The sequence below is a fragment of the Enhydra lutris genome, unplaced genomic scaffold (assembly GCF_002288905.1).
Source record: "Enhydra lutris kenyoni isolate GAN:26980312 unplaced genomic scaffold, ASM228890v2 scaffoldscaffold71, whole genome shotgun sequence".
Taxonomy (NCBI): Eukaryota; Metazoa; Chordata; class Mammalia; order Carnivora; family Mustelidae; genus Enhydra; species Enhydra lutris.
The window spans coordinates 3101236-3128935 of NW_019154155.1; the positions used below are offsets into that span (position 1 = coordinate 3101236).

Sequence of the window (27700 nt, forward strand, 5' to 3'; positions counted from 1 at the left end):
AGATCTTTATTTATAATTATTTAAGGAAAAATCCTTTAGGTTTAAGTTAAAATCCTTTAGGTTAAGAAAAGTCCTTTAAGTTAAATAAAATTCTGGACTAAATTTCTGTTTTTTGAAATATTCATTTCCTCAGAGCAACTTACTTCCTGATAAGAATGGTTCACAAGCATTATTTCTTAAGTGAAAAAAAATCAAGATAGTTTGAATGTACAGTTTTAGGAACAATGCTGCTTTTCATACATTTTCTTTTCTTCTTTTCAGTTACCTGACTGGATCAAGATCGGAGATCTGACTTTCAAAAACTGTCATCTTTTTGTAAACCTTCAATCAAAAGGCTTGAAAGGGGGAGGTATTACATTGACTTTACCAGGAGCATATGCCATTTTTAGTTGCATAAAGATTATATTATGAAAGTATATTCCATGGAATGGGATGAGGGAGTATCCAGGTCAGAGGAAAGCAAGGGCAAATGGAGCTGGTGAATTATATGAATGCATGGGGTATCAGGCCTTGTGGAGCAGAGTCCTACTGGGGCTTGGTCCCGGTGGGCACTCTGCTGAAATGATGTTGATAAATTTGTAGTGATGATTTCATTATTTTAAGCCAGAGTTCTTTTTAAATCATACACAGTTTTTTTTTTTTTTTTCCCTGTGCATCTGGAAGTTAACTTTTCTTTCCCCATCCTCTCTATACTTGCCTGTAACCACCTCTCTAAAGGCAAAGGGGTCAGTCAGTTCTAAGAATCTCTTGGTTAGGAAATGCCTAAGGCTATTTGAATGGACCAGCACTGGGACATTGACTATGTCAATCTCAGAATAATCAGAACATCATTTGAATTTGAGAATATTAACAATGTCGTAATAGACATCACTATCTCTGGCTTATTATTTGGTGGCAAAGTACCCACAAAATGATGCCTTTTATTTCATTTGTTTTGGAAACTGGCAACAATTCTTGCCCTCACCCCTCTTGCTTTTTATTTTTTTGAATTAATTATCTTCTGTGATATATTCTGTGTTATCTTCTGTGAACGTTTTTTAAAACCTGAATTTTGTAGTTCAATTAAGTCTTGAGATTCAGTAAATTGAGTCTGTTTTGCTTTCTGCTGAATCTAATTTAGTCAGGTAGATTTTCCTACCTGAGTGCTGGCGTAAAATGTATAAAGTCATAACTTATATAATTTTACTATGTCTTGGAATCAAATAACCCATTGGTAACAGTTATGGGATTTTTCTTTCTAAATCATTTTTTAAATGTGTTCTCTGTTTTAGGTCGATTTGGTCAGACAACACCACCACTTGTTGACTTTCTCAAGGACATTTTAAGAAGGTATCCAGAAGGAGGACAGATTCTTAAGGTAGGGAGTTTGTTGTGTACAAGTGTGAATTTACTTTGATAAAAATGAGAGACTGTGGACTCCAAGAAACAAAACTGAGGGTTTTAGAGGGGAAAGGAGTAGGGGATTGGGTTGGCCCAGAGGACACATACTGCGTGGAGCACTGGGTGTTCTATGTAAAACATGAATCATGGGGCACTACATCAAAAACTAATGATGTACTGTATGGTGACTAACATAACATAATTAAAAAAATAATAAAAAATAAAAAATAAATGAGATGGAGTAAAATGACTTGGAAATCCTCGTAGCATTTAACTTTTAAAAAATTTTGTCTAGATCTGAATAGCAGTATTTATTTCCCTCTGTGCCTGCAGTGCATATGCTGGATGGGATGGGTTGAAAATGCGGCCATTGTAAATACATGAGGTTTCAGAGGCAGAGGAACCCACTAAGTTGTTGTGTGCTGTGATCAAGCACGGTGTTGTTCTAGGAACACTCTTTTTGTTGTTTTATGTCCGTATATAATGTAATCTTGTAAATGTTATGTGAAACATCTTGCAGATGTTTATAAACCAACTGGTTGACCAGAGGAATGAAATAATGCAAAACCCACATTCAGGGGCCGTGAACACATTTGACCCCTGGACTGAGAGGTTTGCCTTTTAGGAGAATTTATTTCATAGTATAATGATTTTAGTTATTTGTTTCTATTTACAGTATATTCTTTTAGTTTGAATATACTCACTGAAAACCAAAAGAACCCAGAAACCTGAACAACCACAAAAAAAAAAAAAAACCAATAGTAGAAGATACAGCAAAAATTAGATTTTGTGTTTAGCCTAATCAGGAAACTCCCTAATTAATTGTAAGAAGAGATTAACTGTCAATGCATTTTCTTTTCTTCTCATTAGTTTATTTAGTGTTTATTGCCTTTAACATCTTGGCCCTCATTATATTTTCTAGTTTGGGTGCTAAGTTTTTAGAGAGTAAGGATTAGATGTATTTAGTTGAATTTAGTCATACTCAGGTGCCGATTAGGGGGATTGCTACATCATTAGTGATTTTATTTTATTTTTTAATCTTTTACTTTTTTTTATTATTTATTTATTTATTTATTGGCTTCGGGAGTAGAATTTACTGATTCATCCCTTACATGTAACATCCAGTGCTCATCATAACAAGTGCCCACACTTCTTAATACCCACCACCCATTTAGCCCATCCCCCCACCCGCTTCCCTCTATCAGCCTTGTTTGTTCTCTGTCATGAGGGGTCTTTTATGGTTTGTTTCCTTTTTTTCCCTTCTAACACATTCATCTGTTTTATTTCCTAAATTCTACATATGAGTGAAGTCATACGGCATTTGTTTTTCTTTGCCCGACTTCTTTTGCTTAGCATAAAACATTCTAGCTCCGTGCATGTTGTTGCCAATGGCAAGATTTCATTCTTTTTGATGGCTGTGTAATATTCCATTGTATGTATATACCACATCTTCTTTATCCATTCATTAGTCAGTCGACACTTGGACTCTTTCCATAGCTTGGCTATTGTTAATAATGCTGCTATAAACATTGCAGTGCATGTATCCCTTCAAATCTGTATTTTTGGATACTTTGGGTAAATACCTAGTAGTGCTATTGCTAGATAGTAGGGTAGCCCTATTTTTAACTTTCTTAAGGAACTCCCATACTGTTTTCCAGACTGGCTGCACCAGTTTGCATTCCCACCAACAGGGTTTCCCTTTTTCATCCTTACCAACATCTGTTGTTTCCTCTGTTGTTAATTTTAGCCATTCTGACTGGTGTGATTATCTTTGTGGTTTTGATTTGTATTTCCGTGATGATGAGTGGTGTGGAGCATGTTTTCCTGTGTCTGTTAGCCATCTGGATGTCTTCTTGGGAAAGTGTCTATTCATGCCTTCTGTGCATTTCTTAAGTGGATTATTTGTTTTTTGGGTGTTGAGTTTGATAAGTTCTTTATAGATTTTGGATACTAAACCTTTATCGTATGTCATTTGCAAATATCTTCTCCCATTCCATAGGCTGCCTTTTCGTTTTGCTGATTGTTTCCTTTGCTGTTCAGCTTTTTATCTTGGTGAAGTCCCAGTAGTTCATTTTTGCTTTTGTTTCCCTTTCCTTTGGCAACATGTCTAGTAAGAAGTTGCTACCACTAAGATCAAAGAGGTTACTGCCTATGTTCTCTGCTAGGGTTCTTTTTTTTTTTTTTTTTTTTTTTTAAGATTTTATTTATTTATTTGTCAGAGAGAGAGAGAGGGAGAGAGAGAGCAAGCACAGGCAGACAGAATGGCAGGCAGAGGCAGAGGGAGAAGCAGGCTCCCTGATGAGCAAGGAGCCCGATGTGGGACTCGATCCCAGGACACTGGGATCATGACCTGAGCCGAAGGCAGCTGCTTAACCAACTGAGCCACCCAGGCGTCCCTCTGCTAGGGTTCTGATGGTTTCCTGTCTCACTTTTAGGTCTTTCATCCATTTTCAATTTATTTTTGGGTATGGTGTAAGAAAGTGTTCCAGCTTCATTCTTCTGCATGCTGCTGTCCAGTTTTCCCAATACTATTTGTTGAAGTGATTTGTCTTTTTTCCATTGGATATTCTTTCCTGTTTTGTCAAAGATTAGTTGGCAATATAGCTGTGGGTCTGTTTCCGTGTTTTCTGTTCTGTTCCATTGATCACTGTGTCTGTTCTTGTGCCAGTACCATACTCTCCTGATGACTCCAGCTTTGTAATACAGCTTGAAGTTTGGAATTGTGATGCTTCCAGCTTTGGTTTTCTTTTTCCAACATTACTTTGGCTATTTGGGGTCTTGTCTGTTTCCATACAATTTTTGGAATTGTTTATTGTAGCTCTGTGAAAAATGATGATGGTGGGGTGCCTGGGTGGCTCTGTCAGTTGAGCGTCCAACTCTCGATTTCAGCTCAACACATCTCAGTTTTCTGAGATCAAGCTCAGTGTTGGGCTCTGAGCTCAATGGGGAGTCTGCCAGTGTTTCTCTCCCTCTCCCTACTCATGTGAGCACACACTCTCTCTAAAATAAACAAACCTTAAAAAAAATGCTGGTGATATTTTGTTAGGGGTTGCATTAAATGTGTAGATTGCTTTGGGTGGTATTGACATTTTAACAGTGTTTTTCCAACCCATAAGCATGGAATTTTTTCCCCACTTTTGTGTGTTCTCATAAGTTTCATTCCTAAGTGTTCTGTAGTTTTCAGAGTACGGATCTTTTCCCTCTTTGGTTAGATTTACTCTAGGTATCATGGTTTTTGGTGCAATTATATGTATAATTGATTCATTGATTTCTTTTTCTGCTGCTTCATTATTGGTGTCTAGAAATGCAAGCGACTTCCTTACATTGATTTTATAATCTGTGTCTTTGCTGAGTCATGTATTAGTTCTAGCAATTTTTTGGTGAGTCTTTCAGGTTTTCTATATAGTATATCATGCTGACTATAAATAGTGAAAGCTTGACTTCTTCCTTGCCAGTTTGGATGCCTTTTATTTCTTTGTGTTGTCTGATTGCTGAGGCTGAGACTTCCAGTACTATATTAAACAGTAATGGTGAGGGGGCCATCCCTGTCTTATTCCTGACCATAGGGGAAAAGCTCTCAGTTTTCCCCCCAAAGAATGATATTAGCTGTGGGTCTTTCATGTATGACCTTTATGATATTGAGGTATATTCCATCTATCCCTACTTTGTTGAGGGTTTTTATCAAGTATGGGTACTGTATTTTGTCAAATGCTTTTTCTGCATCAATTGAGAGTACCATATGGTTCTTATCCTTTCTTTTATTAATGTGGTATATCACGTGGTTTCATTTGCAGATATTGAACCACTCCTGCAGTCCAGGAAGAAATCCCACTTGATTATGATGAATAATTATTTTAAATGTACTGTTGGATCTTATTAGCTAGTATCTTCTTGAGAATTTTTGCATCTATGTTCATCAGGGACATTAACCTGTAATTCTTTTTTTTAATGGGGTCTTTGTCTGATTTTAATCAAAGTAATGCTGGCCTCAGAGTTTGGAAGTTTTCCTTCCATTTCTGTTTTTTGGAACAGTTTGAAAATAATAGGGGTGCCTGGGTGGCTCAGTGGGTTAAAGCCTCTGCCTTCGGCTCGGGTCCTGGGATCGATCCCCGTGTCGGGCTCTCTGCTCAGCAGGGAGCCTGCTTCCCTTCCTCTCTCTCTGCCTGCCCCTCTGCCTAATAGTGATCTCTTCCTGTCAAATAAATGAATAAAATCTTAAAAAAAAAAAAAAAGAAAATAATAGATGTTAACTCTTCTTTGAATGTCTGATAGAATTCCCCTGGGAAGCCATCTGGCCTTGGACTTTAGTTTGTTGGAAGATTTTTGATTACTGATTCAGTTTCTTTGCTGGACTGTTCAAATTTTCTGTTTCTTCCAGTTTAGTTTTGGTAGTTTGTATGTGTCTAAGAATATGTCTATTTCTTCTAGATTGCTGAGTTTGTTGGCATATACTTTTTCGTAATATTTTAATAGTTTGTATTTCTGTGGTGTGGGTTCTGATCTCTCCTCTTTCATTTGTGGTTTTACTTATTTGGGTCCTTTCTTTTCTTTTTGCTAAGTTTGGGTAGGGATTTATTACTTTTTTTAATTCTTTGAAAGAACCAGCTCTTAGTTTTATTGATCTGTTCTGGTTTTTTGTTTGTTTCTTTCTATATCATTTATTTCTGCCTTAGTCTTTATTACTTCCCTTCTTCTGCTGACTTTAGGCTTTCTTTGGAGTTTTTTTCTACCTCCTTAAGGTTTAAGGTTAGGTTGTATGAGACTTTTCGTGCTTCTTGAGGTAGTCCTATATTGCAATTTACTTCCCTCTTAGGATTACCTTTGCTGTATCCCAAAGGTTCTGGATTGTTGTCTTTTTATTTTCATTTGCTTTTGTGTATTTTTAAATTTCTTTTTTAATTTCCTGGTTAACTCACTCATTCTTTAGTGGGATGTTCTTTAATCTCCATGTATTTGTGGTCTTTCCAAATTTTTTCTTATGGTTGACTTCAAGTTTCATAGCATTGTGGTCTGAAAATATGCATGGTATGATCTCAATCTTTTTCTACTGGTTGTGGCCTGATTTGTGACCCAGTATGTGATCTATTCTGGAAAATGTTCCATGTGCACTTGAAGAGAAGGTGTGTTCTGCTGCTTTAGGATGAAATGATTTGAATATAGCTGTTAAGTCCAACTGGTCCAGTGTGTCATTCAAAGACATTGTTTCCGTATTGATTTTCTGCTTAGATGATCTGTTTATTGATGTCAGTGGGGTGTTAAAGTCCCCTTACTGTTATTGTATTATTATCAGTGATTTCCTTTATGTTTGTTATTAAATGATTTATATGTTTGGGTGCTCCCCAGGTTGAGGGCATAAATATTTAGTTGTTGATCTTCTTGATGCATAGACCCCTTAATTATGATATAATGCCCTTCTTCATTTCTCGTCACAGTCTTTGGCTTAAAATCTCTTTTTTCTGATTTAAGTATGTCTTCTGTGGTTTTCTTTCGGCCGCTGTTAGCAGGACAGATGCTTCTCCACCCCTTCACGTTCAATCTGTAGGTGTTGTTAGGTATAAAAGGAGTCTCTTGTAGTTTTTGCTGTTGGCATTGCCATAGGACCAGTATAAGCTCGCCTTACTTCTTGTCTGTCCTCACCACTCCCTCCCCTCATTTAGGGTGAATAACGCAGGATAAATTATTGTGTTTTAAAGACCCATGCATTTAAAATGTAGCCACTTGATTTGGTTTGGTTTAAGTCAGCTTCTCCAGGCAGTTGTCTATTGACTTTTCCTTACTTTACACAAGGTCCAGCATAAACAGGAGATATGTTGAGTTCAAGTTTGATGATTATGGTGTTGGCTGTAAGAGTTGGCCTCTTATTTCAGAGTCTGGCACTTCCTTCAAGTGGACCAGAGCCCGGCCTGTTTTTGATAGGCAGGCCGAAGTGATTGGGGTTGTTGAGACTAAGGACTTTTTTGTGGCTACCGATGGCATAAATCTTTCCTTTCTCCATTGCAGAGGTGTGACCACCCATCCACCAAACAAATAACACTACTGCCTTCTTTGTGAGAAAGGAATGAGTCAGTCCTGACTGTGAAGAAGCTTTCAGCTTCAGTGCAGGGGAAAGACAGGTTCATAACACAACTTCTCAAAAGCATGCAGAGTATTAATAGGTACATACATACATTATTCCTAAGAAAGCGTAAGTTTGGTAAAGAGGTGAAAAATGTCTATATTTGGTAACTACTTTGAGAGGAAGTTACCTGTGCCAGAAATAGAACAATCCTTGCAACTTTCAGAAATGAAATAATTTCTTTTGAATGAAAGCTTTGGGTAGTTTGTAAATAAGAGTTTTAAATAGTCTCAGGATTTGTATTGGGGATGAGGAGATAGCATGTTAAACATCCCATTTTAGGTATATGATTGGAGAAGGATTCACAAGCTCTCAACCATATTCTCAGTGCTCGTGACAATTACTTGCAGTCATCCCCACCGGATTTAAAAGTGATGGAGTCAATAATGGGTTTCTGTTTCTTAAATGTAATTACTTTTTAAATGTTACAGGTAAATTCAAAGATGGTCAGATTACTGTATTATTAAATATTATTTTTTGGTATATTTCTTGATTAGGAATTAATTCAGAATGCAGAAGATGCGGGGGCCACAGAAGTTAAATTTTTGTATGATGAAACTCAGTATGGAACGGAGACTCTTTGGTCAAAAGAAATGGCACAATATCAGGGTAAGAATCAATAATTAGGAACAGGTTTGTTTTATGTGTTAACAGGTAATTTTAGTAATTCACAATACTCTGATGAACAGTCTGCCGCAGGTACTGCACTTCTTGGCATACTCAGTCCCACTTTCCCAGATGTTTTTCTCTGCTTTTGATGGGCAGGAGTCTGCCAAGTCAGTATTTTTAGAGAACAAAGAGTAAAAATCTTAAAATTCAGAGTAACAATGTAAATACATAAGTGTCTTATTCTATTCAGTAAACTTGTGAGTTATATTATTAGCAAGACAGAATGGACACCCTTTCCACATATATAACAGTTCTCTGGATTTAGAAAGAAGTATTGTTTTTTACTTTTAGGTGTTTTGATGTGGTTTGGGAAGAAGGGTTAAAGGAGACAAGGGAATAAGGACAATGAAAGGAAAGTAAGAGAACCATAACCAGTCAACTCCTGATACCTCCATCCTACTTTTTGATATGCTGTGTACTAAAGAATGTTCATAACTTTTAGTGCACCTTAAAAGTCAATAGGATGGTATGTACAACTGTATATGATTATATATAATAGTATGACTAAAAACAATGGAAGGTATTGAAAATAAGAACAATTGAGTCAGACTTCCCTGAACAGACTTTTAAAGAGGTATAAGTCATATATTTTTGAAAATATGTTTTACGATTTAGGAGAATAATCAACATTATTTGTTAAATTCTTTAAACAGTATATATTTAACATTTATTAGAGCTGATATATTCATTTTTTTGGTCAGATTTGTGATAGGCAAGTTGTACTTGTTTGTCTGAAGACAGTGAGACGTAACGCACCAGCAGGCTGCCATTCTAGCCCTGACCTGTCCTGCCTTGGTGATGGGGCCGGCCATCTCTCTACTGTCATCCAGTTTATGAGAGGAGTATCAGGTTCTCAGACTCCCTGATTTATTGTGACTGTTGTTGAAAGATAGCAGGTGTGGAGAGGAGGCTCTTGTTCAGGTCCTGGTTCTGCATGGGCCCACCACAAATCATGTCTCCACTGGGCACCCGTTTGCCCAATGACCACTCCAGTCCTCATATTTACTCACCATAATGAAACAGATAGCCTGGCCCTGCTTAATTTCAGCCCACTTGCCTATAAATGGTAATAAGGACAAAATCTGCCTCTAAGTTATTTTTTTCTTTAAGGTTTTATTTATTTATTTATTTATTTATTTGAGAGAGAGCATGAGCAAGCACAGAGGGAGAGGGAGAAGCAGACTCCTCACTGAGCAGGGAGCCCAACATGGGGCTCCATTCTAGGACCCTGAGATCTTGACCTGAGCAGAAGGCAGATGCTTAACCAAGTGAGCCTCCTATGCATCCTTGCCCTAAGTTATTTTGTGGATTAAATGGGTTCATCTGTGTGAAAATTTTATGTCTGGTGTCACACTGATATTATTATGTGTGTACCGTAGAGCCATAAAGGTGACAGACAGTGTGAGGAGATCCTAGAAGTGTTTTGCTTCAAACTCCTACCTAAGGTCTAGGATTTTTTGCTTCTAGCCTTGAGTTCACCTTGTTTAAAAAAAGTATTTGAAACAAGATTATTTGACTGAATTTATTTGTAAGTACAGTTGACCCTGGAAGAATGAGCCCCGTGCAGTCAAAAATCTTTGTATAACTTCTGACTCTCCCAAAACTTAACTCCTAACAGCTTACTATTGACCAGAAGCATTTTATCCATAACATAGTCAATTAACACATATTTTGTATGCTATATATATTATATACTGTATGATTCCAAAATAAATAAACTAGAGGGAAAAAAATGTTAAGAAAATCACAAGAGAAAGAAAATACATTTACAGCGGTTATCAAAGAAAATCATGTGTAATCCATGCGGTTCAAACCTGTGTTGCTCGAGGGTTGGCTGTATGTATACTTAGAGATAGACTCTTGATTATCAGATGGGCTGATTTAAAATAAACTTGGACACAGGGGCGCCTGGGTGGCTCAGTGGGTTAAAATAAACTTGGACACATAAAAATAGGGAGAAATGATCTTTGGTACCTTTATTTAACAAGTATTTGTTAAGGATCCTGCATGCTCTTGCATATTTGAGAATGTCCTTCTCTTATGTTCAGATGTTGTTGTTGTCTTAGCTGGTATCATCTTGGATATTAGTTTTGTTTTCCTTATTGATAGTTAATTTTGCAAATGAGAACTTTTCAGTCCACCTTGTTTTTGTTCTTTTTAATGTAATCAGATGACAGAGGTCTCAATCTGTCAAATCAGGTGCATAGAAATGAGGAGCTCTCACCCATTTTCATCCCAGTAAGGATTTCAAGAATGTAGTTAATTAAGAGAAACAGTGAAGGAAGTGTGGAGAAGTCTTGGACTCCCAGCACTTCCTGTTAGGTCCATTCATGCTGTGCTGGACACACCTGGGCCTACAGTGAGCAGAAGTGGCCTGTGAGTGATGCACGCAGGCCATTGCCTACATGAAAGGAGCTATTTCAGTGATAAAACATATTCACATTTTTCTCTGATAATTAAATAGCTTGTGCCTCGTTCCCCTAAATCTGTAAATTCCAGGTGTAGTTATAATAAGCAAGTTCTGAAAGCATCTGCTAGACTCCTGCTAGCATATAGTGTTAGTGTGTTTGCCCAGAGATCTGTCCTCGGCATGTTTACAAGGAGATTTGGCTGGGTTCTCTCTCTCGCTGTAACCTTCCCAAAGGAGAAAGTTGATTGCAGGCCTGCTGCTCACCTTTCTTTCCCAGATAACTATCTTTTGTACGAGAAAATTCTCCAAAGAAGTTTATTCTTTTGTTATTTCACTCTCAGAAGGAAGAGGCACCTTTTCAATCAGGGTGGATTGGGGTATTTTAAAATTGACCTGCAAGGTGGAGGTGGAGATTCAATGAGATTCAAGATTAAATCTCCAGGATAAGTATTATTCCAGGATGAGGGTAATTAGATAATACCATGATTAAAATCTGAACTAAGAACTGGATTACGCCTGCTCAGTACAGAAGCCAGTGAAGAATGACGCATTGAGCTGCCACACGCAGTTGTCTGCTGGCTGTGGTGGGCTCATCTGAGCACTGCCTGGTTCAGCCACAGGCTAGCCCGTGTGTCAGGCACGCTGCGGAAGGCTGTGTACACATGTGTCAGGCAGGTGTGCCCTGCAGGCTGGCGCGCACGTGTGTCAGGCACACTCCAGAGACTGGCACACAGGGCAGTTCCACAAACAGGAGTTTATGTCGCCTGTGTCCTTCCTTCTAGGAGCTCACTGATGGGTCCAATGGGAGACAATAAACCTTGGACAGTGAGGTTGTGAGGAGGAAATTCCTTTCCTTGTGAAGCACTGCTTTGTGTGAATTCGTAAGAACATACATACTTGTAACTTGGCAGGTATTTTCTAGAAGCAGCTGGGCTATAGGGGATTTTGGGTTGACAGTGGCAAGGAAGGGAGGTCTTCCTCCAGGCTGGCAGCTCTGCTTTGCTCCTGGCAGGGTTATGTGGTGTGCTCCCTACTGGACTTTTTTTTTTTTTTTTTTTTTTTTTTTTTTTTTTTGATTAAGATTTTACTTATTTATTTGTCAGAGAGAGAGAAAGGGAGTGAGCACAGGCAGACAGAGTGGCAGAGGGAGAAGCAGGCTCCCTGCTGAGCAAGGAGCCCGATGTGGGACTCGATGCCAGGACGCTGGGATCATGACCTGAGCAGAAGGCAGCCGCTTAACCATCTGAGCCACCCAGGTGTCCCTCCCTACTGGACTTTTAATTCCCTTCCATAGACCTTTTACTTGTGCAAGTTCTTTCTGGATTCTGGCAGAGGTTCACTCAGTCCTGGTGTTCAGTGTTGTGAAGTTTTGTGGTCCCGGTTTCTGTGCCTTCACAGGTATTTTTAATGGATATTTGGAGTAGGCAGAACCAGACACTGTTCACAAGATGCTGTTTCAGACCAGCTAGAGTTAGCTGTTGGCGATTAAGATACTTATTTTATTAAGATTCCTGTGTTAGCATTTTGTTGATCATAAATACTTGACATGTCATACACTACTAATGATTACAGCAGTCACAGTATCTGATTGTTTCGGGGTTTACTCTGTTGCAGGCATTGTGCTGGTCCCTCATTTGTATTGTTCATTTGAGCCTCCACACTCCTTTGCAAGGCGATACTGTTCTCATCCTTATTTGACAGACGAGCAGACGAGGACACTGAGCCTTAAAGGCTTTCATTTGCCCGAAGTGATGAGTTGGTAATGGTAGAGCTGGGTCTGAAATCCAGAGTCCACTTCAGCCCCTGTGTCCTCTTCCTCGGAAAGGCCTCGGCAGTCTTGGCTACTTTATTCCCCATTCTTAGACTATTACAGCATCAGGCCATTTTTGTAAAACAAGCAATGGCCAGCTTCCCCATATCTTGAATTTATAGGCCCGTGACGGAGGCTTCTGGGGGTGCTGGAACGTTCTCTGTGTTCATTTGGATGGAGGTTCTACAGGTTTGTTTGCTTTGTAAGACTTTCTTAAGCTATGCACTTAAGATATCTTTGCACTTTGTTAATTATTTTTAAGTATGATGAATTAACTGTAGTTGAACATATTCAAAGAAAGTTTGAATTCTTTCAGATTCTGAAGTTTAAAAAAGCAGTGTTCCAAAAATGCTTTGAATGATAAATTCACATTATAAATTCAAACATTTTGAATTATAAAGCTAACCTTTTAAAAGAACTACTTTGGGGGCACCTAGGTGGCTCAGTGGGTTAAGCCTCTGCCTTTAGCTCAGGTCACAATCCTAGAGTCCTGGGATCGAGCCCCACATTGGGCTCTCTGCTCACCAGGGAGCCTGCCGCCCCCCCCCCCCGCCACCTGCCTCTCTGCCTGCTTGTGATCTCTGTCTGTCAAATAAATAAATAAAATCTTTAAAAAAAAAAAAGTAAAAGAACGACTTTGAAGACAGGGTACTATTATTCTGAAGTGTTGATTGTAAAATTTGTCACATTAATGATTGTTTTAGTTACACAGATAATCCCTCATATAGAAAAATTCCAGAGGCTGACAAAAACAGAAACAAACAAGGTGATTATTAACATGACTAAAGGATTATTTTTCTTCTTATGAAATAATGTATTAACAAGGTTTTTTTTTTTTTTTTTTTTTAAAGATTTTATTTATTTGATAGAGATAGCGAGAGAGGGAACACAAGCAGGGGGAGTGGAAGAGGGAGAAGCAGCGGGGGAGTGGAAGAGGGAGAAGCAGGCTTCCCGCTCAGCAGGGAGCAGGATTCAGGGCTTGATCCCAGGACCTGGGATCAAGACCTGAGCCGAAGGCAGACACTTAACTAGTAAGCCACCCAGGTGCCCCTTAACAAGGTTTTTTTTAGATAACAAGTCTCCTTAGTACTTTTATAGGTTATCCCATTTACAAAATGATTTAAATCTACCATTTAGGAGCAAATTTTATAAAGTAATAGTATACTCTGATTAACTTCCTCATTTGCTCTGTGGTTTGGATGTGTTAAGTATCATAACATTCTTAATTTTCCCTTTTTGGAGTTTTGGCCAGCAATAATTTTTTTTCCCTGCTAGTTATTTTTACCATTAGCTTGTGTTTTTACTTTTATTGTGAAAATCAGAATTACTGTGCAGAATTCAGTCATTCCATTCACTTTTTTTTTTTTGAAGAGTTTATTTATTTATTTGACAGAGATCACAAGTAGGCAGAGAGAGAGAGAGGGGGAAGCAGACTCCCTGCTGAGCAGAGAGCCCGATGCGGGCTCAATCCCAGGACCCTGAGATCATGACCTGAGCTGAAGGCAGAGGCTTAACCCACTGAGCCACCCAGGTGCCCTGTCCATTCGCCCATGGAATAAGCAGTTTTATGTAGTGGAAGCTCTTGGCAGAGGCCTGAATGCCATGCCTTACTTCTTTCTGAATATTGCTTGTGTGCTTTACCACCCAGGGCCAGCTCTGTATGTGTACAACAATGCAGTTTTCACACCGGAGGACTGGCACGGCATTCAGGAAATAGCCAGGAGCAGGAAAAAGGACGACCCCCTGAAGGTTGGAAGATTCGGAATTGGGTTTAATTCTGTCTATCATATAACAGGTATAGTATTTGGTTTTGGGGTCATGGTCATGAAAATTATTTTAACCTATATTTTGTAATTTATTTAGTTAACTTTGGAGGTGGTACTTTTAAAAGGCATCTTTTTCAAATTCTCTGATGGCAGTAAGAAGTATGCCAGTGACCTATCCATGTTTTCTAAAGTTACCATGGTTGGTACACCAGAGCCTCATCATGTGATGTTGAAAATTAATTCCGTGATCTGGTGGGTTCAGTGTAATATTATATATTTAGTCATTTTACATGAGGTTTGAACTGTAGTTCTTAAAATACCTGCATAAATTGTTACTACTCTAAAAAATTTTACACTGAATATCTTTGAGTCAGACAAAAGGATTTTCACAGATTTTCTTGCACCTATTTTTAAATATTAGGAGATTGAAGAGGAAAGTGTAATGCTCAGTAGAATTGAATACAAAGTGAAGATCTTTGATTCTGATTTCTTAACATTTTCCTGATAAAAATTTTGCTCTTCTTAAACCTTTGAGTATTTTAAAGATTACTTTGAAATCACATTTTGAATCTAGAAAGAATATGAGGATTCTGGTTCGTGGTTACAATAGGAAGTACTTTAAACTCTTCGTGTAGACATTTCTAAGAGTAGATGGCTATCTTCCAGAGTCAGAGCTCTCAGGATTTACTGCAGTTTGTGCTAAAAAGTTTTTTTTAATGGAATTGGCTTTTGCTATGGTTTAGTTTCATACTCTGTTTGCATTTTGAACTTGCAGGAGGGCAGACTGAGTTAGCCAGCAGAGCTGTAGCTATAGCTAGGGAAACCATAAAACTTTTTGTTCACACTGGAACGCTCTTCAGAGGAGAAGAGGGTGGTATCGTTCTCAAACCTCTAGCCTGAATTGGGACTGCCCTTGGCAAGTGGGGTGTTGGGTCACTGTAGTTCAGTTTTGTAAGCTTCTATTTTTGATTGCATTTGTATTATTATAATATATTGTGGAACGTAAGTCATGTATTAAATCACATCTCGCAGTGTTATGTAACAATTATACATGAATGTTAGCACTGGTGTGTTCAACCATTGATGAGTTACCGCTCAGGTCTGTGACATGTGGAAGTTTAAAAACTGCGCATAAGTGTGGAGACTGTCCTGCAGGAATGAATTGTTTAGTTGGGGAGTCTAGCTGACTGCCACATCCGCGTAGCACTGTGGGTTTGTTTACGGTTCACGAATGAGCATGCCTCTGTGGGACAGCATTAACTGGAATGCTGTGCTCTAATCTGAGGATTTGCAAAGGTCATGTATTATGCTTTACAACTATCCGGAATCTCTAACATAATTTTAGTAACTGGAGTGCAGACGTGTTGTAAAGGGAGTGCAAACGGGAGTGCCATCCCACCGCATTGTTGATGGATTTAGCAGCTGGGTTGGTGGACCTCTCATTTCCTACTTAAAATACCTGGAAGTTTAGGAGGCTGTGGTTGTGACAGCACAGGCTGCTGTTGATGACTGTAAATATGAAGGTGCATCTTGCATGAAGGTTAGGTGCGAAAGTCAGCAGGTGAGGCAGACCATGTGAAAATTACTCTCAGGAAGTCCGTAGAAAGGCACTGCGGTGAAGAATTTCTCTAAGTACAGAGCATCTGTTGTGCCTAGTTTTTCTGCCTCTGTCGAAATAGTATTGTCTGTGGTTGAGAAACAGGTGAAACAGTTGCTGTTGGTTTCAGGAGCCGTGCTATATAAAAAATGTGTCTCCCAGGGCACTGTGCTTGGGTTCCAGGTGGTGAGGTGTGCTCAGCATGAGAGGCACGGGGTGGTAGTGAACTGGGGGGCTGCTTATAGACGTACCCTGGGGCCTTTGCTCACTGGGTAACACGGTGGGGGAGTCACCTGCATTGTCCTTTCCCTCCCCCACTTTCAGAGACTCTGTGGTGGGAATGTGTATTTGAGTGTAGGATGTAACTTTTTGTATAATTGGGTTCAGGTGGCTGTGGGGGCTGAGTATAAATATCCTTCACATATGTTGATTGTGTAGTAGGTGTTTGAAGATTTCTCTTACGTTTTCACAGTAATCATCTAAAGTTTCTCTGCCTGGTACTTACTGAATCAAAAGAGAAATCATTAGATTTCATGTTCAGAGAATTAAATTCCTGAGCTAAATTTAGTTTGTTTTTAGATAAATCTGTGTTAGAGTCACTTTATGGTTTGTGCTTTTCCGCTTACAATATTTTGATAGTAATTGTACATTGTAATTATAATTGTGCATTAAATTTCAGAGTTGATCATGACTGTCGAAATTTTCTTTACAGATGTTCCTTGCATATTTAGTGGTGACCAGATTGGGATGCTAGACCCTCATCAAACGCTTTTTGGTCCACATGAATCAGGCCAGTGTTGGAATCTCAAAGATGACAGCAAAGAAATTAGTGAACTTTCAGACCAGTTTGCACCATTTACTGGCATTTTTGGAAGCACCAAGGAAACGTTTGTAAATGCCAATTTTCCAGGAACGTTTTTCCGTTTCCCTCTTCGCCTACAACCTTCCCAGCTTAGTAGTAACCTCTATAATAAGCAGAAGGTCCTTGAGTTGTTTGACTCGTTCAGGGCGGATGCAGACACAGTGCTGCTCTTCCTGAAAAGTGTGCAGGATGTTTCCTTACACATCCGAGAGGCCGATGGAACCGAGAGACTGGTGTTTAGGGTAACTGCTAGTGAGAATAAGGCCCTGAAGCACGAGCGGCCCAATTCTGTAAAGATTCTGGAAACTGCTATAAGTAACTATTGTAAAAAGATTCCAAGCAATAGCATAACCTGTGTAACATATCATATAAATATAGTTTTAGAAGATGAGAGTACTAAGGATGCACAAAAAACCTCCTGGCTGGTGTGTAACAGTGTGGGTGGGCGAGGGATTAGTGGTAAACTTGATTCTTTAGCTGATGAATTGAAATTTGTCCCAATCATTGGAATAGCCATGTCTTTATCAAGAGATGATGAAGAGAAAGGAGCCACCGCCGATTTCTCAGGAAAAGCCTTCTGCTTTCTTCCTTTGCCACCGGGTGAGGAAAGCAGAACGGGCCTCCCAGTTCACATCAGCGGGTTTTTTGGCCTGACTGACAATCGCAGAAGCATCAAGTGGCGAGAGCTGGACCAGTGGAGAGACCCGGCTGCCTTGTGGAATGAATTTCTGGTTGTGAACGTTGTCCCTAAAGCATACGCGACTCTGATCTTAGATTCCATAAAACGTCTGGAGACAGAAAGGAGCTCCGATTTTCCCTTGTCGGTTGACATCATCTATAAGCTTTGGCCCGATGTGAACAAAGTCAAGGTGCACTGGCAGCCGGTGTTGGAGCCTCTGTTTAACGAGCTGTTCCAGAGCGCGGTCATGTATTCCATTAGCAACCACTGGGTCACGTTGGAGGAGGCCTACTTCTCAGAACTGGACGAAAGTTTGGAATACACGAAAACCGTGCTCAGCTACCTCCAGAGCTCAGGGAAGCAGATTGTCAAGGTACCCGCCAATCTTGCTGCTGCCATTCAGCTCGCTGCCTCCAGCGCCAAGCCCGTGAGGAAGGTGACACCTGCGTGGGTGCGGCAGGTGCTGAGGAAGTCTGCGCAACCGGGTAATGCCCAAGACAAGCTTCACCTTCTGGAATTTGTGCTTTCTGACCAAGCCTACAGTGAACTGCTGGGGTTGGAGCTGCTACCTTTACAAAACGGAAATTTTGTGCCCTTCTCCTCATCTGTATCAGATCAAGATGTTATTTTTATTACCTCAGAAGACTATCCAAGGTAGAGCTCACACTTCTGCCGTGCTGTTCCCTCCCCCCTACCCCCACGTACATCTAGAGTCCTTTACTGTGAAATCCATTAGTCGCCATCAGGGTAGAGCAATAGTCAGGAAGACTTTCGCAGAAATACTTTGTTAAACTATGAAAGGGTGTATTTTTACATTCTAAAGTGAGAAAGCATTCAGATGTTGGTCAGCCTAAAAGTTATCGAGCAATCATTTCTCTTGGATATCTCATAACAGGACACTGAAAACAAGGGTTCTAAAGCACTAATAATGAAGTAAGATTGAGTTGGTAATGAGTTATTTTGACGAAATTGAATTTAATGAGAACAGTGCATTAAGGAACTCTTTATAAATGAGGATGTGTATGACATCTCAGAAAATAAAGTTAATTTCATTCTAAGATGTTTAGACTATTCTGGACTTGGCTGTGGCGCATGACGCCACCGTGTTTTAAAGGGATGCCTAGATAGTATTTGATCAAAAGTATTGCAGTGTGATTTGGTACGTGCATTATAATTTATATAAAGTAGTACATTTAACTGATTTGAAATTATGTAATTGAATTTCTTTTATCTTAGAATTGTTAGGAGGTTACAATTGCTGTGTTTCTTTCACTTTTTAGGTCCCTTTTCCCAGGTCTTGAAGGAAGGTTCATTTTGGATAACTTGAAGCCTCACCTTATAGCTGCTTTAAAGGAAGCTGCCCAAACCCGAGGTATTATAGTTGCTTAGGTTTTTTTTTGTTAAATAAGCCTATTGCTAAAAGTATAAATAGTTTTTATAAGTTTTCTGTGAAGTTGAACCAGTAGGAAATTGCCAAAAGTTACTGTTCTAAACCTATGTCAACAATTTCAGATGGTTCAACCTAATGTAATTGTTATATTTTAAGGCATTTCAGTTGCTAGATTTGGACATATAAAAGAATCCAAGGGTGGTATTGCATTCAGAACCTCTCCTGTCACCGTAAATTACCATTTGTGGTAATTTCTTATATAGCCTTTTTTTTTTTTTTTTAAATATTTTGTTTATTTGTCAGAGAGGGGAAGAATGAGAGAGCACAAGTAGGGAGAGTAGCAAGCAGAGGGAGATGCAGGCTCCCCGCTGAGCAAGGTGCCCAATATGGGACTTGATCCCAGGTTGCTGGGATTATGATCTGAGCTGAAGGCAGACGCTTAACTGACTGAGTCACCCAGGTGTCCCTTACACAGCTTTGTAATGCTTTCCCATTTCCTTTCTCATGTGAACCCTCAGTCTCATATCTCGTAGCCCGTGTAGTAGTGAGCACAGCTGTTACTGGTTGGATCACACAGAGGAAGGAGGGAAAGAGGTTTGGTTCAAAGGTCAGAAGGTCATGTGTGCCTGGAGCTCAGGGCTTACACCTGCCAGCCTTGTTCTGTTGCCCATACCACCTAGTCCTCCAGAGTTTTTTGTGGCTGTTCTGGCTCAGCTCCAGGGACTGCAGACTGATGGCAGTGTCAGGAAAGGGAACTCTTGAGGTCTTGGCAAAGGATGGGTGTCCTTTATTGAGAATTCTTTGTAGGAAAAGACAGAGTAGTCTGGGGGAAAGACCAGCATGGGTCTCAGTTTAATAGAATCTTTCAACTTTTGCGAGCATCCTTTCTCTTATAAAACCATTGTCTGAACTCTTTCTAAGTTAGATACTGGCCTGAAAAATTCTGGATTTGTCCCATCAGTTAAGGTTATAAAGCGTATTTTTTGTAGTGTGTCTTTTATAGCATATGCTGTTCTCTTTTGAAGGATAATGAGTATAGGAAAAGCTGCTAATCATTATACATCTTTATTCATTTAAATAGAAGTGAAAGGAGTTGGAATGGGGGAGGCGAACTAAGAATGAGCCCAGGTGAGACTAAGGGAAGATGAGTGTGCAGTGCTCTTAACCATAGGGATCTGTAACTGTGAGCTAGAAAGTGGATGTTGATTTTTCTACTACCGAGATGATTCACCTAGCTCGGAATGGTTATCTTCAAAGTAGCCTTTTTGGGAGTCTAAACTTGGATTCCTATAACTCTGCTGTTCTGTGCTCCAAAGTTTTAGAAATTCTTATTTTTCCAAAATCTGTATTACAGTCTTGTATAAAAACTTCACTTTGCAATATAATGCACATATAGAAAAGTACACATACCATAAATGTAGGCTCAGTGAAGTTTTACAAACTGAACAAACCTAGGTCTAAACCCAGAAGATTGCCCACACCCAGACACTGCCTCAGGCTTTCTGTGGTCTCGTCCGCTCACACGGTGATCCTGGCATTTAGTAGCACAGATGAGCTCAGCTAGTTACCGTGGTGTGTGTCTGTGTCCTTGACTGCTCTTATCCATCCATGTTGTCTGACTGGATCCTGCTTTCTCCCTGTGTTACATCGCACACTTTCTTTTGAAGAGAATGTTCTTGTTAATGGGTGGTAGTTTCTCAGGTGGATATGGATTTGGAAATCAGCCCGGTTATACAAGTTATTCGGAACCAAATCAGGAGCAAAGGGTACAAGTCCAGCAGAATAATACCGCTTTTACTCAGAACTTTTCAGATACCCTGTGGCACAGGGCATGGCCACAACTTGTTTGTCTGGCCTTAGGTGGATGGGGTACCTGTTGTTACATTTTTAGGAATGAGTAAAATTTGTGCATTTACATAGATAACTTGACATTTTTATAAAGTTGAGTCTTCCTACTTCGTGTGTCTTTTCATTTTCTCATCTACTGTGGATTCTGATTTGTTATTTTGGGATTATACCATAAGCACTGTTTCGTCTCTGGTTCTTGGTTAATTTTTCTGGACTGTATGATAGATGGGTTGGGTTGACTGTTTCTGTCACCCATAATGTGTAGCTCGGTTCTCCCAGAAATTGTCTTCAAGGTCACTTTTCTTTATCACAATTTAAGTTTAGGCTACCATTCTCATGATTATTTAGTGATCCTGACCTCTGGCCTTTTCAGTATTTTATCTGGCCATATGAGAGATGGGTAACTGCCTCCTGGGCATCTTCCCTATTATTTTTGTACTGTTAGTTCCAGGCAAAATTAGTTTTTGATATTTGTTTGTTGCCTTAAACAGTTTTAATGTTTTGGGAGCATTATGATGTGGAGGCTGATGAGGACCCAGTAAGTGACACCCTTGCTTTGGTTTTCTGAGACATGAGTTGGTGAAGAGATGCCTAGAGAGAAGTCCAGTAGATCAACATGACACATTGCCCTGACGTCCTCATAATTCTGGTACTGGAGATCATGGCTGGTGACAGGCTGCTTGCTTCTGTGGTTGATCCAGAATCACTCAGATTAGCTCACTAGTGTAGACATAGGCAGTGTGGGAGAACCCAGCTGCCCCGTGCTGGCTGCCCCTGCCCAGCTTCTTGGGATTGTGCAGGTTCTTCTCTGAAGTGACCAGTCAAATATGTTATTCCATGTTTTGGAGGGCATTAGTGAGTGTGGGAGAAGAGATGCCCCTGTGTGTCGTTTACCTCTAGGTGTATTACCCTGGGAGCTCCCTTCATATGGTAGGGAACATCATACATACACAACATGATGTTTTATTTATTATTTTATCTTTCTTTTGCTCTCAATGATGAATATATGTGGCTGTTTTGCTAACAGAGCGCTGTAGACTTCTGTTTACTGATTATCAGTAACAACTGATTGCCCAGTTTTGAAAGTTCTGCTGCCTAGAATTGAAATGTGTTTTTTTTCTCTGCAGTGGGTACTTCTCTAATTTCATTCCTAGGATAAAATCTGTCTTATTATTTCATAGTTTTACTTGTATTGCATTTAGAATCCTGAGCTAAATACTGAGTAATTGCTTGTATTTTCATTGTTTGCCTCTACTGCCCCTTTACTGTTAGCTTTAAACATAATTTCAGTTTTCCCCTTTTTCGGAAAAACAGAACAAACTTGACTTTGATTCCTCTTGCATGTGTTCCTGGTCTGGCTTTTAGAAAGCGTAGGATATGCTTATGGTCTGCCTCCTTGTCACCTATTATCATTGCAAATAAATCTTTGTTTCTGCTAGATTTCCAGTAAAATTGCCTGGCTGAGGTCACCAGTTAATGACTTTTTTATTGTTAAGTCCAGTGGCCTTTTTTGTTGTTTTATCTGATCTCCCTGAAGTTTAGATGTTGTTGCTCATGCCCTTTCGGAACACCTTGGTTTTTATGGCACTATTCTCTTTTGGTGTCCTTATGTTTCTTTGCCTGCTTCCCAGAATTATTTGTGAATTCCTGTTCCTGAGTTTATCCCTGAATATGGGCTAGTATAGGAGCTCTCACGCACCTCTTCCATCTTGCTCTCACTTTCTTTGAATATCCCTACCCAGTCCAGGCACCTGCCGCCATCCCTGTGGAAGAACCGCCCCATCATCTTTTGCCACCCCAGTGTCAAGATGGGCAGTGTGCTGTAATGGTTACGTGTCTGGATACAGATCTTGGCTCACACCCAACTCCTTCATTGTGTGACTCTGGACAAATTAGCCAACCTCTCTGAGCCTTTGTTTCCCAGTCAGTAACAAGGTAATACAGGAACATCCTTCCATGACAGTCTGTCTGAGGCTCTCAAGTTTTGGTGATATCCAGTGCAAGATTACTTTATTATAAGGTTAGAGAAATGAGAGTAAGGGTTGAGTCAAGGATGGCGGTCACAACTTCCTGAGTTTTATCCAGTTTTGCAGTGTTGCAGGGGGGCAGGTTATCAAAAAGCGATGTCGTAGTGTTGCCGTGGTCATTACTTTGGTGATCACATGATGCATACATAATATGTCCGGTTCAGCACGGTACCAGGCACATAAGGTCACTGATGAAATGGCTGTGATTATCATTTTGCATTTGGGAGTTCAACATTTTCGTGACTTGAGTCCTCATTCTCTCCTTAAGTCTGTTCCCCCTCCTTCCCAGCTCTCTGCATTAGGCTCTCGCTTTCCGTGCTGCCTCCGTCATAGCGTAGGGCCCCCTCACAGATTCGCTCACTCCAGTGCTTGCTCTCCGATCATATCCCGCCCCTGCTCGGCATTCTCAGTGGACACTGATTTCTCTCAGGTTAAACCTGGTGCTGTTCCTGTGGGTGACACGGCTTTCTGTGACTGTGAACTCACCATCTCTTTGGCTTAGGTTCATTCCGTGTCCCCCTCCTGTTCTTGCCATCCCGAGCATTTGTAGATTGATAAACTTACTGCTCCGTCCATCTCACAAGAGCAGACACACTTGTCACCACTGTGTAGCACAGCAGCTGCTTCAAGGTGCGTGCTTGGTAATTGTTCTTACCTGAATGGAAGTTTTCTCATGTCTGTATTCTTGTATGTGGTGTTCCTTTGCTTAAAACACTCTCTCTGTCCTCCACTTTGCCGCTCGGACTGGGATTCATCCTTTACGCTTCAGCCCACACGTGTCTTCCAAGAGGAGGCTTCCCTGCACCCACCCCTGCCCTGCACCTCTGAGGTGGCTGCCTCTGCTTTGCTCGGGAGCTCAGTCCTCTCGGCCTTATCATGGTCATAATTTTACTCTGCCACACTGTAAAGTCCTTGAGGGCAGGAGCCGTCGCTCGTTTTGTGTTTGTATGTGCAGCGCCCGCTTGACACGTCTGGCTGGACATGCTCCTGCTTCCGCGTGCTGGGCTGGGGATGGCGCTGCGGGACAGGGGCACAAAGATGGAAAGGCAAATAAATCCCTGGGGTTGTGCCTGTGATTTACCGTTAACTTTTCAGATGAGTATCTTCTGTCCTCTTATCTGCTCTCCATAATCGTGAGATAATCGGGTGTATATTGTCCTCTTCATTTGAGTTATTTGAAGGTGAAGTTACTTGAGTGAATGCTTGACCGTCAGAATTTGGGGAATAGTTAGAAGAGAGGGTAGATGGGTTTTGGAGGAAACAAACAGAAAAAAACAGTTAAATCAGACAAATGATAGGAGTGCTTGATAGGTTAGCACCACGATCCTATTTATATTTGAAGTATTTTTAATATTTCCTTATTACATGTGGCCTCATGCCTTGCTCTGTTTCATGACCAAAGACTCCCAGTAAACATTTTTCTGAATTTCCCCTGTGTACCAGGCATTGTGCTAGAGGGAGATAATGTGAAGAATAAAAGCGAAGGAGCTCACAGTCTAGTGGGGACATCAACGTAAATAATACTGCCCTTCAATGGGATGTGTCCTCTGTCAAATCCTGAGAATAGAGTCAGTATGAGGAGGGGGTGGCGGGTCGGGGCACCTCGCAGAGGAGCTGGCACGTCTTCTGTCTCAGACTTTCTGGGGAAAGGCTGCAAACATCATGGTGGAGGGGCGGCGTATTCACCTGTCCACTTTGACACTACTTTGTGATGATTTACGGTATTCATTGCTGAGACGGTCTCATAGGTGTATGTAGAAGTCTTCAGAAGAAGTGACAATTTCAGGTGCCAGCCTCAGGAGTATAGATGAGCAATATTCCAAAGATTGTGGTGCAGGATTTGTTCCATGAGGATATTCTGGGTTACTACATTCACAACCACCTGTTGGACAGAGGGACCTGTCGTGGGATGTCTTCCACCCACACCCTCATCCTCCTTCAGGCGGCCATTCCGTCTCACCTGGACTACGGGAATAATTGTGGAAGTCTTCCCGCATCTGTTCTTGCTTCTTTAGTTAACACAGCAATAGTACTGCTACTTAATCTTTCTAAAATATTTTCCTACTCTTTATCTGAAGATCTTTCAAAGGCTTCCCTTTTTTCCTTGGAACTAAGGCCAAAATCCTTAGTATTTCTTACAAGGCCCTTCACTATATGGCTTCATTTCTGGGTGTTATAAAGATGCCTGGAATCCAGTACGTGGAAACATTATATCAGTATTTGCTTTTATTGTGATTATTATTAATAATCTCTTTTATAGTCTCCCTTGATCCTTCTCATATATGGGAGATGGCCTGTTCTTTTCCTCCCTAAGGTGTAGTTTCCTCCCTAAGGAAACATGGTTTCCTTTGTCCCCCATCTCACTCTCTCATGCTCATTTGTCTCATGGCCCATGTGTCCTCACGGCACACTGAGTTCTTGTAGCTCTTGTGCCCCACATGTATACCTGTTTAGTCATTTATGATAATTTATCTAATACCCGTCTTCCCCATTAGACTATAAGACATGGTCTGAGGTCATGTATTATGTTTATTTCTCTGTCTCTAGCAGTCACCATTGACGGACAGAATGCCTGTAAAGTAATTGAAAGAATGTTCAGATTAGAAGAGCTTAAGTTCCTTTGATAAGAGCTTGGGCTCTGTGTTAGCTGCCAGATATAGCCTAATATACCCAAGTATACGAACATGGCACAGAGCTGTGGAGGTGTACTTGAGCAAAGAGCTTGCTTCAGGCAGAGGAGGGGTTAGATGGCCATGTAGGATTCTTTGATGGTTGAAATTATTGGTGGTTACTATAAGCAAGCAGTAGAAGTATGTGAGAAAACCTCCTTTTCTTTGTCATAGAGTCTGAATTATACTACTTTATGGAAATACTCCAAAAATTGTGTACTTTGTAGAGATACTCTGATTTACGGAGTGATTTACTCTGTAAATTAGATGTCTTCCCTTTCTTAATTTTTTTTTTTTTTTAAGAGGCAGGTGAGAAGGGTAGTGGGAGGGGAGAGAGAATCTCAAGCAGGTTCCACACTCAGCATGGGGCCCAATGTGGGGCTCAGTCTCAAGACCCTGAGATCATGACTTGAGCTGAAATCAAGAGTCAGATACATAACTGACTGAGCCACCCAGGCACCCTTCCCTTTCTTAATTCTTATCTGGAATATCTGAATATCACATGGTAATCATCTGTACAAAAAGCACACTGGGAGCTTATCAAATTACATTATTTATGCTGTTGAGATGTAATTTATACATACAAAGTTTGTATTCTTCTTTGCTTTCTTTCTGAGCTAAGATTTCCTACCCATTATGTAGTTTGGATTTAGCTTGCATTGAAATACATTTTTAAATCTTAAATATATATTCTGCTATATTGGAATTTTGTTTATGGCTTTACTTTTTATAATGATGTGTCAGATTCCATAGATGGTGCTATCTTAAGACGTAGAATAATTTCTGTAGCCGTCATGTGAAATTGTGACAGTTCTGGCTTTTTCTAAGATTGGATTTAATTATATTCTAGCACAACAACTTCTCTGGGGATATTCAGGTATGGTAACTGACTAAATGTTGTGTTTATTTGTAGCCTGATGTTTTTGTTCATTTGATTCTTTGAATCTTGTTTTTTTCATTTACTGAAGTAGCTAGAGGTTATGTTAACATTCCCCGCCCCAGCCCCGGTGCTGATAACTATTTAAAGGAGAGAGGAAACTGTACCAATATAGGTTTATAGGTGGTTGTTGTACATACCACAATAAAACCATATTTAAATGATTTGAAAACATTTCATAGAACATTTGGTCTCAAAGAATTCTGCCGAAATTTGTATTTTAAGCTGTGGTTTTTAATGGGAAAGTGTGAATGAACACACCTCTTTTAAATGATATACACAAATATTGAGATTAGAAAGTGTAGAGGGACCAAGTTCTGGGATCTGTGATGGCGAAGGGAGGAGTCTTTCTGGTACCCACAGTGGTGACTGGCTTACCATGGTGGCTGGGATGGGAGAGCATCCCTCTACTTGGCACACTGAGGAAAGTAAAGTGGCTAAGACAGCTTTCATTTGGAACAGTCGGCTGATTGTTCTTACCGTGCCTAGTGTGTCATTTTACTGACTTTTTTTTTTTAATAAAAATATTTTGACTCAGCTGGTATTATTTTCCCCCAGTTCATGTTTCACTTGGAAAATAAGAGGATGCAATATTTGCTTAATGGACATTGTTTTTATGGTAAATGTTATTTTTTGAAGTCAGTCAATTCTTTGTAGTAAGCTGTACCCATACTCAATTGAGAAACCAAGTCATTGTTATATTGATGATTCCTATTAATATTAAATTTGGTTTCTAGCTTGTAAGTGGCTTGTCATCCACAGCTATTTTTACTATATATTTCTAAACCCTAATATATCCTGTATTTGTAAGGTATAATCAAAGAAGAAAACAAAATGGTGGTAGGAGTAGGTTGTGTAGTTATCCTGTGCCTTAGGGACGCTCCTGGTAATGGCAATGACCTCTCCTGTTGTCTGGTGGCACCTTTTCTAGATGAACACTAGGACACCTTGAAGGGGCAGAATGCCAGTGTGGACTTCTTGAAAAGAAATTTGGCCACCAGTGGATTTTTGAACCACATTGGCAGGCTCCACGTTAGAGTGGACGTTCCCACTGGACCCCCATGGTCCCCCTCTCTCAGTGCTGCTCCTAGAGCTGCCTGGTGCCGGATGGAGTGCTTGGCAGGCAGACATGCGCTTTCCTGTCCTTCATTGGTTCCTTTCTTTTCCCATCTTTCTTTCTGTTTCTTGGAAGATTTGACTCATCTGTAGCTTACCATTGAATGGACTTGCTCTCTGTCACATGTGTATTTTACAGAGAGATTTGGCTCACTCTACACAGTGGAGTGTAGTTAGAACTCATCAGTCATCAAAGCTGCCACTGCCCGTTTTTGTACAAGAAAAGTAGAAAGAGCTGTTGCTGTGCTCACAGCCTTGGACGCCCAGAGTCAGCAGTTGTGACTCCAAAGGAGTCTGGTCAAGTGTACTGAGCCCCGAGTCAGCAAAAGCATTCAGGACTGAGATTTTGTGGCCTAAGACGTGACGACTTTTCTGTGTTAACATTTCTTCTTTAGCTAAAGGCTTAAATACAAAACTACATAGCA

At 40.2% G+C, this 27700-nt stretch overlaps 1 protein-coding gene across 1 annotated transcript in view; it reads left to right on the forward strand.

Annotated features, from left to right (window-relative positions):
• Positions 1-243: 243 nt before the first annotated feature.
• The window catches only part of LOC111159907 (sacsin molecular chaperone), a 42319-nt gene continuing 14862 nt past the window's right edge, over positions 244-27700 (forward strand). Inside the window, exons 1-6 of the mRNA XM_022522586.1 lie at positions 244-349; positions 1272-1357; positions 7993-8104; positions 14033-14179; positions 16460-17942; positions 18569-18660. Of these exons, the coding sequence (XP_022378294.1) occupies positions 8089-8104; positions 14033-14179; positions 16460-17942; positions 18569-18660 (1738 nt within the window). The 5' untranslated portion in view covers positions 244-349; positions 1272-1357; positions 7993-8088. The remainder of the gene's footprint in view (positions 350-1271; positions 1358-7992; positions 8105-14032; positions 14180-16459; positions 17943-18568; positions 18661-27700) is intronic.